Source organism: Onychostoma macrolepis, chromosome 16 (assembly GCF_012432095.1).
Source record: "Onychostoma macrolepis isolate SWU-2019 chromosome 16, ASM1243209v1, whole genome shotgun sequence".
Taxonomy (NCBI): Eukaryota; Metazoa; Chordata; class Actinopteri; order Cypriniformes; family Cyprinidae; genus Onychostoma; species Onychostoma macrolepis.
In genome coordinates, this window is record NC_081170.1 from 5,934,255 (window position 1) to 5,953,686 (window position 19,432).

The following is a 19,432-nucleotide window of genomic DNA, read 5'->3' on the forward strand; positions in this document are numbered from 1 at the left end:
CAAACACTGTAGTGAACAATCAGTCAGTTTAATTCTAGGCACTTACATATTTTTCACATTTGTTACAAAAATATTTCAAAATTGAAAATGGCAAATAAAAGGCATTGCGATAATGATTGCATATTTCAATTCTCAGATTTAAAGGGAAGCATTACAGTAAAAACAAAAAAACAACAACAACATTTCTGGAACATTTAAAAACAAAAATTTTATAATTTTAATTTCCTTGGTAATTTTAAATGCTACTTTGTAACATTAAATCGTGCTTTAAAACAGTTTTCAAAACTGCAATACATTCATTTGGGCCAACAAACACGCAGGGATTGGGAATCCAAAACCTTTTACGTTTCATTTAAATCTAGTGCACAAAATACTATTGTGACCAGTCACGTTCACATCTAAACCTCTTTGAGCAGAAGAACAGACTCCATCAGAGCTGGAGCTGGAAAAACACACATCTACTTGCACCAAACAGTGAGCGAGAATTTCTGCTATCGTACTACAAATAGGCATTTAGAGAAATGCAGAATCTTTCCGCCACTAACCACTGAAGCACCTACTTTTCCTTTTTAACCCAAGATCCCTTTCATTTACACCAATTAAAATATCATTACCACCAAGAGACCGACCTTTGGAGCTTTTTAGAAAAGGTTCCGTGAAACTACTGCCTTTACGCAGCGTTAATTGCACTGAATTACAAGCCGACGTACCTGTCCTGGAGCGCTAGGTCAGACCAAACAAATACAAAAAAAAGGACAAAATGAGAAACAGAGGTTAACAGCTTAGCCATACGCAATGATCAGATTTGATTTCTGGTTTAAGAACAGAATGTAACTAATTACATGAACAAAAAACCTATTTCGAGTTTGCACTGGATCCACAAGTGCATTGACAAAATGCAATTAAATATAAAAACCTTGTGTACCAACATAAACAGTGTATTGTATGCCATAAACCTGCAATGAACAAAACAATACCACAGATATGTGACCCGATGCTGAGAAGGACACATAACTCAAAACGAGAGTGAAGGACTCCAGTGCAGCCCCATATTCCCATGAGATGCAGTTTAGTAGGAGAATGATGTTTAGACGAGCTAAAGTAAAAACGGAAATATTTTAGTTACTGAACCTGTGAGATTATTCAAAGGCGTTCCATTAAATCCAAATTATGATAAAAAGGGACATTACAAATACAAGTATTTAAACCTGCAAGTCGTTTTATATATGATACCCGCCATCATTTTTGTATACTGTGATTTGCAACACATCATAAAATCAGATTAATCATATTAATGATGTTACTCATGATGATATTAATGCAAATATAAAATCCCTGATTAATTCTACGTAATCATTTTCCAGTTAATGTCACACAACATTAATATTTAGTAACACAAACATCATATTATGTTTATAAAAAACCCCAAAACTATGTTAGAATATAACCTGCAAAAATCAATATGAGCGTCATTCACCCCTGGACCTTTCATATCGATGACTGAAAAATAAAATCAAATGACTCCTGAAAGGTCGCGATTATCATTAGGGTTTTCGGCTGAGATAATAAACCGTGAGTATAAAAGACACTAGAATAAACAATCTCGAATAGCATAGGGTTTAGCTTCTTAGTACAAAAGTATCAAGGCTTATATATCAGTGAAAGTGACTGTATAAGTGCGCAATCGAGTAAAATCGTCCAGAAAGGTGCACAGCGAGGTGTGGAGTGGTCAAGAAAGCTCGTTACTCCTGATGAAGGTGGGCCGAAGTGCTTTGGCGAGGTGTTTGTGGTAAACCGGCGCTAAAAATGCCGATGATGCCCAGGTTGAGCAGGACGCCCAGTACGAGAACCCCCATGGTGCCCGGAAACGAAGGTAAAGAGGAGTGCGACGTCAGCCAATCTTTGCGAGACGCCATGTCTGTCAACACTGCCTCCATCTGGAAATGGGTGCCCACCACCGCACATACGTGAAAGAGCTGATGACTGTGACCTTGGAGGAGAGCGAGTGGAAAAAGTGGTCAAAAGAACCATGTGACACCGGTGTGAACCATTGAAAACTAAACAAAGGTGACTGTAAAATCAATAAAATGAGCTACCGATGTAGTCGAAGCGTCCAGGAGCCAGTCTCTCGGGGAGGTGAGACGCAAACAGGAAGCATGTGAGGAACGCAAAGAACAGATGGTAAGAGTGGCTGGCCAGAGCTTCACTGGGACTACAGCTCCCCCAACAGCACGACAGCAGCTACAGACACACATGTGGAAAGAGAAGAGCACATTCATATCTGCAGTGTACACAATGCGCATATACAACTGGCTAATTTGCATGTGCAGTGAAGTGTGACCGTACTTACACGGTAGAACAGTGGGAAGCTATCAAAGAGGAAGGGGGCGACAAATGCGGCCGTTCGCAAGATTTTACTTTTGTGTGGGAACTGCAACTCTACAAACCTGTTACAAAAGACAGGAAAACTCACTTAAAATATATTTGTTATAGATATAAAACATGCATTAAAATACATTTTTTAAATAAATAATATTAAATAATATTAATAATAAAATCACTAAATGTTAAAAAATGAATATTTTTAGATATGTTCAAAATAGCATCTTACCATACTGCAAACTAGTAAAACACAGGAAAATGTATGAATAAATGTATAAATGCGTTATGTTTCCAGTTAAAAATTAAACATATATATAAAATAATATAATATATGTGAAACAGTGAATTATTTTTAAATGATACTGAATTATAATTAAAAATATATCAAATAAATATAATCATTGTATTATATTAACATAATGGAAACATTAAACAATCATATTTACACAGTTATTATTTTAAGAAAACGTCAACAGTGCTGAGTCATGCAAAAGTTTCAACCATAATACTAACATATTGTAGGTGGTTGTTAGGTTACAGTTGATGGTTGCTAGGTGCGGTTGCTTAATGGTGCAAGCCAAAAGAGCCCAAGTCCACATCTCTATGATATTCTCTCTTTATATATTTAACACAATATCATACAAAAGTGACATCTGCGATCAAGTGACGCTTGACACTTCTTGCAATGACACTGAACCAACTGTTTTAATTGAATTTCTGGATATATTAGAAAATCGGTTATTTATTGTTGGTTAAAGGTTTCTGTTCATAAATGTTTTTAGAAATATTAAATAACAATATTTACACAGTTTTTTTTTTTTTTTTTTTTTTTTTTACTTTATGAAGAAAATGTGAGTGGTGCTTGTTCATGCAAAAATAACAAATATTTTAATAATAGAAATATTAAATAATAATATTTACATTATTATTTATTTATTTTTAGAAAATGTGTGGTGGTTAATCACACAAAAGTACTTCAATACACAAAGTGTATCGTGAGCAGCTTCCATAGTGGTTTTATGTGGTTGCTAGATTATTGTAGATGGTTGCTAGGTGGATGGATAATGGTCCAAGTCCAAACGTCTCTATGATATTCTGTCTGTAAATATAGCTCCCTTCATTGTATATCCATGAGATACTGTTTTGCCCATTCCTTCATCCTCCACACACAAATCTGATTGTTTCGAGTAAGTAAATCGCACACCTCTTCTAAACAACACTGCATGATTTGAGGCATCAGAGCAAGACAAGTTATGCGCTAAAGTTTAATAATATACATCCACAATAGTCCTGCCTGCTTAAGCGAAACTAATCAATTCACAGAATTCAACAACCAGTTAAGCACTTTTGTAAATAATTTATTTATTAAAATGACTGAAACCTTTTGTGCAATAAGGGCAAAACAAACAAAGGTCTGTGTGTGAGAAGGACTCAAGTTATATAATGAACTTTCTGTTATGAGAGTCTGGCTTTGAAATGACATCTGCATTAGCTCCTGTAATCGGAGACTTAGTAAATGAGTCTTAATTAGCCTCTGAATCCACTCTCACCTGGAGTAGCAGGACATGCTGGTGCAAAAGAGCGAGTTGCCGACGCCGATGGTCACGAAATGCTGATGAAGCCAACTGTTTATCCAGTAGTCGGGCATCGCATAAGAGCCGTATGTGATGGCGCAGCCTGGAAAAGAGTATGGCATTTTTAAAACACTGAAACAGGGCAGAGCATTGAAGGTTAAAGAGTTTTATGCTTTTGATGAAGACCTAATTCCTGAATTTAAGTTTGCCAGCTTAGTGGCATCAAATCTTTGCAAGAGAGTTCTGTTTGAGGGTGAAATTTTTTCATAAAATCTTCTAGAGCATTAAAATGTCTAAGCACATATTACAGACAGCTCTTTGCGTGTTAAATCAGGCCTCTTTTATCATTTATTCTGAAAATGTCACATTGCAGAATAACGGAGGCTTTCGTTTGGATTTGATTTGGAGTTTGATGTTTTCGAAACTGCATAAAGCACATTCCTTGTTAGGGAACTATGTATCTAGTATAAATAAAGAAGGTTTGTTAACAAACTGAGATCTAATCTCTAAAATTGAGATTCCAAATTCCAACGGTCAAAACATGACAAAATGTTTTTGTGTTATTTAATAAAATATCACACAAAAGTGGCGTGATGCTTGCATATTTCTCCGAATTTTTGCAATAATATTGAACCAACTGATTTCAGTGCATGTATTGAAACGGCTTATTACTAAAACACTTATTATTTCTGCAGTATGTAGTAAATAGAAGAAATAACTGGATGAATTGTCTTAACAAATGTTTCACAAACTTTAAATGCAAATTAACCATTATTTCCAAGAAAACATTGTAATGCAGTAAAATGAAAAAAATTAAAACTGAAAATATAAAAATAAAAGCCAATTCAAAATAGTAATAAAAAAATAATGCTATTTATTTAAAAGGGACAATAAATCCTAATAAATAAAATGGTTCCAGTATTAAGTATTATTTAAATACCATTATAGTATCTATATATATCTTGAATTAATTTTTGTATTTTTGTTTTCATTTTCATTTTAAATGTGCTTTTGTCATTTTCATTTTTTATATTTCTATGTAGCTTTAGTTTGAATCATTTTAGTCCTTAAGCTTAAACATATTTCAGTTAGTAATATTTTTTATTTTTCAAGTTTAGGTTTTTCATCTAATATAATATCTAATATAATTTTCATCTATATTGCTCTGTGTGTTAAATCAGATCTCTTTTATCATTTATACTGTGAATATTTCACAAAAAATATCCTAACTGGATGAAGTTTACACACACATTTACATAAAAATGCAAATTAACCATTATTTCGTTGCATACAGTGTAATTTTTACATACAGTTTTAAGAAAAATAGCGATGCTTGCATATTTCTCAGAATTTTTGCAATAATATTGAACCAACTGATCTTAGTGTATGTACTGAAATGGCTTATTACTAAAACACTTGAATTATTTCTGCAGTATGTAGTATGCATACTGTACATATGTGATTTTTCCCCCAGAAATAATGTTTACACAAACTTGAAATGCAAATAAACCATTATTTCAAAGAAAGAACTGTGCAATAATGTTGCATACAGTGTAATTTTTACATAAAGTTTTAAGAGAAATAGTAGGTATACGGCATACTCAGCACAAAAATAACATTTTTGGGGGTTACTGTATAAAATACCATGTTATATTGAATTTCGTCTTTTGTGATGCTTGGCTATTGTGCCATATCCAAACACACACTCACATTCACTGCTGTGGACATATACAGCTATTCTGCTTTTCTCAAAGGCAGCAAGAGAAGCCTTTCTTTACCACAACTGGAAAACATGACCGGAGATGGATTCCACATATGAAAGAATAATATTTTTATTAGACTACGGGAGCTTACAAGAAAAACTCACTGCTCCAAACACAGGATATTGAACAGATGACCGTACCATCATCCAGCACAGAGACTGACCGAAGTCAAATGAATGGAAATACTGCAGAAATAGGAGTACTTTTCAAATATAAGTTTAAATCAGTTTCCACTTAGAAGAATAATCATTCTTTTATCAAGAAAATTAGTCTTTAAAGTTTGAAAGGTGCATTAAATCACGCACTCAATGTAAGGTAAAGTGTTTCGCTCATATTTAAATTGCGCTTATATTTCTCTTCATAAGTGGCTCGAACAATACGTGCAGTTCTTCAGCCTTCACTCTTTATCAATGCAGACTTTAAAGGTTTTCTCTGGAGCCAGAGCGTTTGCTTTCTTTCCTTTGAAGTCATACAATAAAATGCCAGCAGTGTGTTAGATGGCTCATTTCCTCCGAAGCTCATGCTTTCCATAACCTCACATCAACCCGTCCAAGACACATTCATTTCTACTGCTGGCCATTGCGAAATTCTCCGACATCTCATCAGATTTACATCAGAATTGTGTCTAGTTCAGGGGTTTCTATATTCTGTCAAGGACCGTGGATGACAAGCAGCCACTCTGGCACATTCATCTCACAATGTCATATTCATTTACATTCACGCATTTGCATTTTGTGTTTTATACAAAGCAACTTAGAGTGCATTCAAGACATACTGTACATTTTATCAGTTCATGCATTCTCTGGAAAACAAACCCCATGACCTTGGTGTTGCCAGCACTATACTTGCTGTTTTGTTTGAGGTGCATGAATGCCAACTGATTTTAGTGATTTTAATAAAATACAATAAAATGAATATTAGAAGAAAACACTTGAAAGTCAAAGCACCAAAATAACTAAAACTAAAACAAATTTAAACTAAATAGAAATATTAAAAAAGAGAATATAAACGGCAAAAGCATGCTGCAAAACTACTTCAATTAAAATGAAAATAAGTAAACAAAAGCCAAGTCAAAGCATTAGTAAATAATATTATAGTATATAAAAATATTTGTTTTTATTTCTAAGGGACATTACAGTATTTATTAATATCTTGAATTTTATATTTTACATTTTCATTTTAGTTTAAGTTTTAGTCCTTTTGCATGTTTTATATTTTTGTTTTTAATATATATATATTATAATATATATATATTTTTTTTTTTTTGTTTAATTTTCAATCATTTTTGTGCTTCAATTTTAACATATTTCAGTTAATTGACAAGGCAAAATTTCTAATTTTCTTTTTAAGGTTTAGGTTTTCTTCTAATATGTGGTTGAAATCATGCTTTTGATGAAGTACTAATTGATGAATTTGATAATTTGGCCAGGTTAATGGCATCAAATCATTCTAAGTAGTAGTTGACTTTTGTATATTTCGAAATCACTTAGTAGTGTAAAGTCAGGCAAAATGGGTTACTTTTTCATAAGATCATCTAGAGCAGCATTAAAATGTTTTTTCTGTGTGTTAAATCAGGTCTCTTTTATCATTTTTGTTGAAGATATGTCACAAAAAGTATGGTAGGAGGCTTTAAAGTCTACTGCTCTCTTTCTTGACTAAAATAAGCTGCAGTGTGAACCATAGGTGAGGTTTTTAGTCAAAACTTTAGCTATGCATGACTAAACCTGCACGCCACTGATGTTTAAATAGGAAATATTTGATAAGAATGGCCATTGTGTCAGTGTAATGATAATAATGTGCTTATCTACCAGCTAATAGAGTTCACTCCGAACAAACAGGACAGAATCGCCCATGAGAGCCACAGCGTACCGAGACTGTAGAGGCTGAGCGCGCCGTAGTCGAAGAAGTAGCAGATGTGACGAGCCTCGGCCGACATGGTGCTGAAGACGTGAGCGCAGCTGGAGGTGAAGGGGTACAGGCAGATCAGAAGCATGTAGACGAGCAGCGGCCAGGTGTAGCTGTCCATCAGGAAGTCCAGAGAGGAGCACAGCATGCTGAACCGCCACAGGAAGTACCTAGAACAGCACAGCTCAGGTCATACATGGGGAATTTATGTCTTGTGTGAAGAAGATATAGTGCACGACTCTGAATAACCGACTTTACTACCATTCAAAGAAATTAGCAGTTTTATTTAGCATTAAATTGATCAAAAGTGTCAGTAAAGACGTTTATAATGTTACAAAAAATATTTATATTTCAAATAAATGCAGTTCTTTTAAACTTTCCATTCATCATAAAAACCTGAGAAAAAAATTCTACAAACATATTTAACGCAGCTGAACTGTTTTCAACATCACTGATAATGATAATAACGATAAATGTTTCTTGAGCAGCAAATCAGCAAATGATTTCTGAAGGATCATGTGACACTGAAGACTGGAGTAATGATGCTGAAAATTCAGCTTTGCATCACAGGAATAAATTATTTTATTAGTAATTAGTTCAATTAGTTATTTTAAATTCATAATATTTCACAGTATTTACTGCATTTTTGATCAAATGAATTCAGCCTTGGTGAGCATTAAAGATTTTTGAATAGTTTTTATTTATTATGCATATTAAGTGTATTATACATATATTCATGTACTTTAAATATAACTTTAATAACTTTTACATACATTTTTATATTATATATAGAATTTTGTATTATATTATATAAATAGATGAATAGTTTGTTTTTTTAATCATGTGATGTTTTTTTTTGATGTCGCATTTATCATGCATTATGATTATAATAATCTGGTTTCTATTCAACAAATGAATAAATAAGAAAATAGTCAGTACCATTACTGATTACTTAAGTATGATTAATTTTGGAAAGAATTTGATTAACCTGATTATTACTACAATGTTATTTAATAGATAAAGTATTTTTGTTAATAACAATAATGTGAAATACAACAAAACAAGATTAGGTTATACTACCCTGCACTGACATAACACAAATATACTGTGAAAATACTTTTCAAGTAAAGTGTTTAGCGCTTGTAAAATCCGATATTGCATAAAAGTGTCTGCTCATAAGCTCGATCCTGATTGCATAATGAAGCAGCTCAACCAAAGCTTCAAAGCTGACAACCTACTAGTTCTGGCACTAAAAAGCAATCACATGTTCAACTAGGCGCTTTACCAGGTCGGCAGGAAGTGGGTCCAGATATTGACCGTCTCGTTGGTCATTTGAAAACTGCTGAGAATGCAGTCCAGGGCTGAGCTCCTGGGATGACGGTACCCGGACATGATGCCGTCCTCTCGAAACACCTGCAAAGATGCACACGGACGTCTAAAATACATGCAAATATCTACACTGTAAAAAAACCCCCCAAAAAACCCCAACACGATCAATGGCAAAATATGGCAAAATATGTTTTTCCATTAATTTACCTTATCAAAATAATTTTTAAGTCAGTTTAATTTCATTTAGGTTAAGATGACTTGTACGGCCAACTTGATTATACATAGCATTGTAAAGAATTGTGACAAGGCAAGACATACTAAACATATCTTGTCATTACCTCACCCTTACAGTATGTCATACACACTAATCAAAATGTGTGATACATGTTGACAGTGCAGCCAATGCAAAATAAATGAACACAAAGAATTCATATAAAAAAATAGTGATAAGCAACAATATTCACCTATCCTTGGTGAAGAGTGTTGATTCATTATGATTCATAACTATTTTTTCTTTCTACTATTTCAAATACTCCAGAAATCATGAAACAAATCTAATGATATAAAATAGTATCCTAAAATATAGTTTTAATAAAATCTGTATTTTGTCACGGTCAGTGTTATTTTAATATTATTTAAATGTTATTATAGTATTTATTACTACTAAAACATTCTTCTATTGTTCCACAAAAGAAAGAAAGGGTTTAGAACAACATTTTTTAGGTGACCTATTGCTTTAATATTCTGAATGCGAGTCATTCATCTGATGTAATCTTACTGAAACTGTGCTGGAATTTCTTTGAGAAAGATTTTAGCAGAACTGAAATCTGTGGCTTGCACCGTCTGGTCCTGCTCATTTGGCCTGCAACTTTTAAGTACATGCAGGATTTCCCAGGGATTTCCCTTAAAGGGGAACCGAACTGCAACAACAAACTCTCTCTTTGTATGTCAAACAGATACTCCCTTCCTCACCTTTGGCACCTGGTGGATGTCAAAGAGCTGCGGAAGTCTGAGGCTCAGCATGTCTGCGGGCAGGCACAGCACTCCCCTCCCTCTCTGACAGGCCTGCTTGAGTCTCTCCTTGCCTCCTCGACACAGGACGCACCACAGCGGACACTCCAGACCCCGGGACAGGCCCCCTTCCCTGGCCTCCCACCTCACACACTGAGCCCAGCCCCAACCATGACCCTCTCCAGCCCCCCGCCACACAGGAAACACTGCAGAGAGACACAATGAAGATTTGACCCATATGCAGTGAAAAGAACTGAAAACTCACTTAAGCTTTGAATAAGTGCTATTCCTTCAAGTCCCAGATTTGACATCGGGAACTTGGAACACAGTGCTAAAAATGTCTTGAAATGTATTAATATTACTATAAACTCCACAGGCTCAACAATATGGAAAACATAACACAGGAAGAATATAGTAAAATAGAAGGATTTATTTGTTTGTTTAGGTGCGTCTCAAATCGCGTACTTATGCACTATTCTATGATGTTTTGTAGTATGAATAGTGCGAGTAGTGCCTTCACACTGAAAATTGCAAAAAGAAAAAGTGCACTTTAAATTCCTGGATGATGCACTTAAATAACCAAAAATAAAAGGAAGTGTGGAATGTTGGACACTTCGTGGACTCGACTGTCGCAGCTTTAATTACGTTGCGAAGGGGGAGGGGCTATCAGACTCGATTATTAATGACCAAATAAACTTATAAAATTCATACACGACATAGTTGAGTACATAGTGCATAAGTACATAGTGTACAGTGCATCATTTGGGACGCAGTTTTTGTTCGTTTTAAATTAATACTTTTATTCAGCAAGAATTAATTAATCAAAAGTGACAATAAAGACATTTGCATGTTAGAAAAGGTTTTAAATCAATTCTGTACTTTTTATTCCTGAAAAAAAAAATCATAGTTTCCACAAAAAAGTCAGAACAACTGTTTTCAACCTTGATATTATCATTTACATTATAATTTAAAGTTAAGAGAGTGTGAACTTTATGCACAGAATACCCAGAACGACCGACATCATTTGCAGTGTGGAATGCTGTATCTCACAATGCAATGCACTTGACCTTTCATTTCCAGTGAGACAAAAGAAAAACATGCAATATACAGCTTCTTGACTGATTTGAAAGACTTTTGTATGCAAAAATTGATTCCAAATGTAATATAACTCCAGAGATGAAAACTAGACACTGAACATGCCATGGCATGACATACATAATCAGTTTAGATGTTTTTATCATTGTATTCTGTTCCACAAAAACAAACAAACAAAAAAATATGGCTTTATGCTATTAAACTATTTCCATTTTACACGAGAGAGCATTTGAGAACTGCCATATGTTTTAAAGCTTTAATACTCAAATCAGACTCAGATATTTCATCATCACACACCCCGGTATGGGCCTCCCGTTCGACTCTTTCAACCAATAGCAGGGAACATTACTTGGCACGTTGGTGACATTGCATGATACTGTTACATGCAAACATTTTTGCACACAACCACTAATCAATACAACCATTCTCTGGAAGTTCAACTGTTTAGCTGTAAGTACCTGCCTCACTAAAGGGGTCCGTTCTTTGCTTTGCACAGGGGCCGATTCTTTGAAACTAGAACAGAATGTGCTTTGTGAGGGGCACAGAGTTGACTGTTACACGCGGAGCTGTATGAAAATGAGCACGCTTTCTCCACATAGACAAACAGCAGTCTAAACAAAGCAGATGGAAATGCTTGACCAATACCTCCACATTAGAGCCCTTCCTTACTGTATGCAGTTACTCTGTGGATTTGAATAAAGAGATTAAACCCATTCTCTCTTAATATTTTTCAGCTCTTTACAATGCAGCGTGTATCAGTAATTATAGGGCTATTTGCTCTGGATGGCTTAAAAGAGTGGCATTTTTTTTTTTAAATTAGTAAACCATCATTTTGATAAGCAGCCAATGTTTTTCACTAGAAGAACACAAGAATTAATTTGCACAAATATAAATAAATTGTGATAAACAGCAATAATTGCCTATACTGCTCATCAAAATCTTTTATACGACTGAAACATTTTTACACAGAGACTATGCATGGACATTTGTGAGTGTTGAATGTTAATTCCTTGAAACAACCTACTTCAATTTCAAATTTCAATGTCTCACTAATATTTTTTGCTACCGTTTAAATTCTCGTGTGAAACAAATAAAATGATACTGCTCTTAATATTTAAAAATAATAACAAAAAAAATTAATAAGTATAATAAAATCAGCATGTCAGTGTCATATTAATATATTTGAAAACTATTAACAGTTTTTATATTTTATTTTACTATTATACTAATATACTGTTTTAATATTTAAATAATTTTATATTCGTTTAAATTTTAAGTTTTAGTAATTTTATGTAGTAATTGTCAATTGTTTATAATAAATTAAAGCTAAATATATTTTTATTTCAGTTTTAGTTTTTGTAATTTTAATATGTCATTTATTGCAGTTAGTCGCCAAGGCAACCTTTCAAATTTTTAATTTAAGATGAACTTCTCAGGTAATATTTTATTTCATTTCAGCTTAATTTCAACCAACAAATTTTTTTTTTTTTAAATTATATATAATTTTAGTGAATAATACTAACACTGGACTAATATGCTTTCACTCTATGGAAGAGAGCAACATGAACATTCGGCTAAACGTTTCCTTTTGCACTCTACGGATAAATGAATTTCATGGCATTTGGAGCATTGGATGATTAAACAATGTCAATTTTCATTTCTAGATGAACTATTCCTTTAAAAGCACATCACAGAAACTGTCCGGGATCCAACTACAACAAATGCATTTACATAAACTAATACAACTGATAAATCCCCCCCGGTCAGATCGTGCAGGGCTGGACATCCATTCATGGAATATGCTGTCATTATTCCATGGGCCAGTGTTGATTTTATGGATTATCGGATTGTGGAATGTCTCCTCCATCAGCTGTTTCTATGGAAGTCAAACATAAACAATTCATCTGACACTGGATGAAGTTCTTCCCATAATTCCCTTTGGGAAACGTGTAATTCAGAAACAAACAGCTTGCATCCCAGTTGCCTCTGCTAAATTTGAACTGGATGTGTTTTTTGTGTCTTGTTGATAGGTGGAGATGTTTGGATTACAGTCTGACTAACTAAATCCCATGACACACCAATCTGAGACAAAACAAGAGGAGCAGATGAGCTCGTGTGTGTGTCCACCAACTGAGACCAACGACAGAGTTGTTATTGTCACTCAATTCCTTTTCTGATGCATTTCAGAATGAAATGGGATATACAAAGAACAGGACATTTTATCCATCAGGAATTGATTGGATTGTGAAAATCAACATTATGTACAAGAATGAAGCCAGATGGTTGGAAGAGGGCTTAGTGGACCAAAACGAAACCAAACCAAAATTTTCACTAAATGAACACTAGGAAGAACAGTATTTACTACTTTCCAATAATATGCACCAATATAACCCACAAACACATCACCGTTTAAAATCTTTAGATCATACTGGTTAGATTTTTGTTTTTGAAAGATATCTCTTTTGCTCACCAAGGCTGCAATTATTTGATCAAAAATAATTCGATTTAGAATTAAATTAAAATAAAAAAAAACTTAGTTGGAACAACATGCACTGATTAATTGTTGACACCAGGAATGTGTATTAAAAAGATAAATAGGTTTAATTTTGATTTCATGTTTGCTCACAAACTATTGCATGATCCAAACCAGAACAAATCAGACGAAGACAGATGCTTAACGACCTTGCTTGTGCGTCTCTCGTTCCACATCTCACCCTCTTCAGTAATTCTGACATTCTTTCTCTGACTCGTGATTGTGTCACAAGATCTGCCTCAATGGATGTCTTTATCACTGCGTGTTGACAATAGAGCGCCTATATGCTTGTAGCCTGTATGCGCACATTCTGTTGGGCACACATGTATCTGCAGAATGCATACGGACACTATCTCAGGATCTAAGCATTCCACTGTCATGTTAATACACGATCATGGGATGAAGCTGTCTGGGTACCACCTACACGCACAAGACAAACAATTATGCAAATGGCTATACTGGGAGAACAGGAATTTTCCACTAAATCTGAACAAAAAAATTCAAGCAGTTTAGGTTTTAAATGCCTTTGCATATTAAATGGTCATTACGTTTTTCAAGAAATAGATTTCACAGGAAAACATTTCTGTTAGAACTATCGAAACCTGTTTTGGAAGTTCTGTGTAACATTTTAATTTTGTCTGAGGCTTTTTCCTGGAAAAGAAAGCTTTTAATGCTACCAAGCAAACTGCACCGTGCATACATTATAACTGTAGATTTCTGGAGAGCTAACAAATGATTAGTGCGGTCTGCTAAAGCACTGCTAAAGAAAATCCCATAGAATTACACTTACATTGTAAAAATGTGAAATGTACAGTAAAAAATACAGACGTGGTTGCCAGAACTTCACCGTAAAATTGTAAAAAATACAGCAGCAACAATATAAGTTTAATGGACTGAACTTAAATGTACAGTAAAAAGACATGCACTTCATTAAAGGGACGGTTTACCTAAAAACCTGTATGAGATGTTCCAAACCTGTATGAGTTTCTTTCACCTGTTGAACACAAAATAAGTTATTTTGAAGAATGTTGGTGACCAAACAGGTGACAGTCAAACATCACAGTATGGAGGAGAAAAAAATAAAAATACTATGAAAGTCAATGGCTACCGTCAGCTCTTTGGTGACCAATATTCTTCAAAATATCTTCTGTTGTGTTCAGCAGAAAAAAGAAACTAATTCAGGTTTGGAACAAGTGGATTACATTTTTGGGTGAAAAATATCCCTTTAACCAAAGTAAAATCCATTTTTGTACCTTAAATATTAGTTTATAGGTAAATACTCATATGTAGAAGGAGCACACAGTGCCATATACACAAATAGAAAAAACATTCATGGCACACATGACTCTAAAATAAAATAATAAACATTAATTTTACACCACAAGATGTAACATAAAACCCAAATCTACATAACTGATAACAATAGGAAGAAACATAATTAAAACCAAAACTGTACATTAAACATGAACGGTCTTGTTAGATCTATTAAAGTTTTTCATAATATATAGTAAGGGAATTTTTAACCTTATAAACTTATAACTTGGTTAACCATTTAACAGGTCTTTAATCTTTAAAATTACAATCATTTTTATAGAGACTAGTAAGCAAACGCCTAGCAACAGCTCAGAACACCTAAGAAACTGCACAGCAATGTTCTGACAAGCACCCAGAACACCTTAATATAGTGGCAACATAGAGGAAATAAAAGTTTTCTTCTAAAAATGTAAACATTTTCTTTGCCAAGAAATAAAATAAAAATACAACTGATGAAAGGAATTGCAATAGTTCCTAATGCAGCAGTGAGGATAATAGACAGTAAAACAAAGAAAAAAAGAAAATATGAATCAAACATATGGTTGAAAGCTACAGGAATGCACACTCAGTAGACAACAACGTAAGCAATATTACATGCTTTGCACTGTGCAATATTTCAGCAATATTTCAGAATTAGGAGAGAATGAAAATGAAAAAAAGTTTGTCCTGGAAAATGCTGACTGTGCTGCTCTTGCAGGCTAAACCTTCTTGAATGTACAGGAACAGTGAAAAGAAAAAAAGGGAGTATTTCCATAAGTCACAGGGTTTAAAACAAGAAGCAGAAGATATGAAACACGTGTAACAGAATCTGCTTTAGGAGCCAAACTTTAAATGAAAATAAACTTTTTGGATGCATTTTCTGGATTTGAAGCAAACAAAGCCGTGCAAAAGTCACTGCCATAATGTCAAAGTTATGATGCTGACTTTAAGACAAACTAGCTAATTATTTTCCACATAACTTCACTAACTTCTTTTGCAATTAGCACAAAGACAATAAACCAATTATTCAATTTGGCCAACAGCATGTTGTCTTTGTAACAACATGCTTAAAGTGATAGACAGTTACCCAAAAACGAAAATTTTGAAGACATTTTGAATGTTGGTAACTAAACAGTTTCTGGTAGCCACTGACAGTATTTGTTTGTTCATACTATGGAAGTCAATGGATACCAGCAACTATAGCAAATTTCTTCTTTTGTATTCAGCAGAAGAAAGAAACTCATACAGATTTGGAACAACAAGAGGATGAGTAAATAATGCCATAATTTTCATGTTTGGGTATCTATCCCTTTAAGCTTACTATTTCTCAAACAGTATAAATGGAACTGCATACAGAACATGAGAATATATAGGCGCTCTTATATTTTAGGAGAGGTGTCCCTCACAAGGGATCACCATATTTAGCAGTCCTTGCCATCTAAAAACAATAAATGCATTAAGAACAAAGGTCAAAAAAGTAATCAATACACAAACCCATTGATCAAACTCTTTTTTGTTACATCCAAAAGACTAAAATGCTGCATTAATAAAGTTCTAGACACACAAAATCCACACAATCGGTACAAAAGCAGCACATACATGTCACTTTCTTCATATCTTCTGGTGGAAACGTGGAGCTCAGGAGGGCGTCCAGCACAGAAAGAGACCTAGACAGGCTGGTGCTGTCAGTTCTACAGTGCTGAGGGGTTGGAAGAGGCCCTGTATTACTTACAGAAGCCTGTTCACGTGGACTAATGTAGGCTACTGGATAGACTATGTTCCATGTGTGTTCGAGGAAAAGACAGGCAGTTCTGCAAAAGATAACTCTCCCACCATATGCATGCTATATATATATATATATATATATATATATATATATACACACTCTCACCCATAGGGAGGTGCTCAATGTCAACTCAACACTTGCACAATTCACAAAATACCTCACAACTCATTTCATCAAACTTAGAAACCACTATTTATCTATTCTCCAGAACTTGAACTTGAACATTGAAACTCAACACGACAACATCTGATCCACCACCCTGATGTTGATACATGACGCTTCCACTTTTTCTTCACCAGAATGACATTTGCAATGAGTTTGTGTGAGATTTCAGGTTTTGGTGAAGTTCACTGCCTCTGCGTTGTAATATGAAGTCATGTTCATTGAAAATATATTTTCAAAATATTCCTTCACATAACTTTCGAAGAACTCGTTTGAAAGTTCAATTCAGCAAATGCATGGAAAAGTTCCATGCATAGCAACAATTTTGACACTGCGGATTAAAATGACAACATAAAGCAAGAGAAAATCGAGGGTCCAAACCTTTGAGCTTGATCTGGTCTATGAGATCATTTGCGCGTGCCAGCTGGAGATGTGAGGTCGCCAGTTTGGGATCCGAAGAGTTACAGTTATCGGGGGAAAAGCGCGAAATAACTACAGTTCCATGGCCGAACTAGGTTATAAAGTTAGTGGACAGCCCCGAGAATCATTCGGGCTTTGTGTGTCCCTCACATTCCTTGGGAAAGCAACACAAACAGCAGTGGAAATCCCACCCTCCGCGGCGCGCACGAGCATTCTCTCATTGGATGGAGACATGAAAGAAGCCCTGTGTTTAGAATCAGGAGAGCAGCGAGAACAAAGCCACGGAACCCGTTCAACTGCTTTTCGCGTTCTCGTTCTGTTTCGAAGAACGAAAAGTGCTAAGAAGAAAAAAATAATAGAAAAGACACTCAACTAATAGGCGTGCTTCATTGATTTTTTTTTTTTTTTGCAAATGTTATCATGAAAAATGTAAAAGATAAATTTTTCATTAAAATAATATTTTATTCGGGTATTTCATTGAGTGCTATTCTTCCGCTAAAAGAAATTCGCTAAATTGCAGGCACCGTATTTATTTTAATTAAATTTCTTTCTTTCTTTTTTTTTTTACGGGCATTCAACATTTCTATTACCGTATTTAGTTAGTCTTGTCATTAATATATTAGTAGCCTAATGATAATTATAAAGATGGTGTTTTTAAATAAACAAAGCATTTCGTTCACCGTCGTGAACGATTCGCTGTTTTTAAACGAATCAACGATAATAAGATAAAAGGCGCTCATATATCGCCAACTACTGGCGTAGGCGAAGATTTATTAGCATGACTGTCGATTATTTGTATTTTCCCCCAAAACATATAGTACTTTAAAATTAAAATTAATAACACACAATAAGGTAAAGAGATTCAATTGATGAAAAGAAAGGGAAAATAAAACAATTACACAACGATAACTATATTATGCAAATATTAAACGATCAGTGAATGGATTTAAAATACTTTGGGATGGGATAGGCCTAAATAAAATTATTTATTGTAGTCATACAGCCTGATATTTATGTTCTCGAAAATGAGCTATAAAACTAAAATTTTGTTTAGGTGCAATAATAATAATAATGTATTTTAAAATTATATTTAAGGTAAAAGACATGTTCTTTAGGTACAAGAAATGAACCAAATTATTATTATTATTACTATTATATTTAATAAAATATTATTGTTATTAATAATAATAATAATTTAAAATATATATATTAGGTGAAAGACAAATAATAAACTGAAAACAAATATTATATAGACCATTTGTATTGATTCTGATGAATTAAGATGTATTTTTCCACAAGCATGTAAAGTATGTTGATTGTAAACTCTGATGTGATCATCCCCGTTCAGTTTTCAGCTGTGGTATCATCTTCCCATCCTCCATTCCACTGAAACCCCAGGGTAAATTTGGTCATTGGACCAGACTGCAAATCATTCTCCCCTATAAGTGGGGCAAAGCCGGGCATTCTTTGACACTGGCGCTGGGGTCTTTGCCAGAGAACAGGCCATAATGCCACAATGAGACCTCGGCAGAGGGCCCAGTGCGGCTGGGGCACGAGACACAGAATATAGTTGAATGAGGACACAGAGTCCTACTTACATCAACTAGATACTGAGAGACAGACCCCGTAAGAAAGAGAAGGACCTCGTATGGCATATTTGCTGCTAGTTATTTTTATAGTATCCCATCACAAATTACACGTTTTTTATAGTAGGAACTAAAAATTTAGTCCCAAACGAACTAGCATCTGCTGATTGATAAAGCAGGACTAATTAATTCAGATTAATTTAGTTAATTAGACCTGCAAATTCATTGCAATTTATTGTAGCTTTTTACATAATATTTTTATGTTTACATAATTTACATTGTACTTAATGTTTATTGCTAGAAAATAATATATACTAATAATTTCTATATAATTTTATTTTAGGATCACTGATATACTATTATTGGATTTTGAATTACATCTTTTATATTTTCATTTTCATTGAATTTCAGTTTTAAAGTTTTAGTCATTTTGTTGTATTTTTGTCTTTGTTTTTTGTTTTTTTAAGTATGTCTACACAGTTTTCATGAATTTTTATTTTTATTTTATAATGTTATACTTAAACTGAGAAATAAAAAGGAGAAATTTTGGCAAGTTTTTTTTTTTTTACTTTTATTTCAGTAAATGTTTGATG

The 19,432-nt window shown here is 34.0% G+C and overlaps 1 protein-coding gene across 1 annotated transcript; it reads right to left on the reverse strand.

Moving 5' to 3' along the window:
* Positions 1 to 9: 9 nt before the first annotated feature.
* Positions 10 to 17,486, reverse strand: paqr6 (progestin and adipoQ receptor family member VI). The gene is made up of 8 exons (XM_058746466.1): positions 17,215 to 17,486; positions 9,926 to 10,170; positions 8,910 to 9,037; positions 7,589 to 7,794; positions 3,933 to 4,059; positions 2,351 to 2,447; positions 2,097 to 2,241; positions 10 to 1,990 (listed from the first exon to the last, which is right to left on the reverse strand). The coding sequence occupies exons 2-8, from the start codon at positions 9,974 to 9,976 to the stop codon at positions 1,743 to 1,745; spliced, it is 1,002 nt and encodes a 333-aa protein (XP_058602449.1). The 5' UTR covers positions 9,977 to 10,170; positions 17,215 to 17,486; the 3' UTR covers positions 10 to 1,742.
* Between the last annotated feature and the right edge of the window lie 1,946 nt (positions 17,487 to 19,432).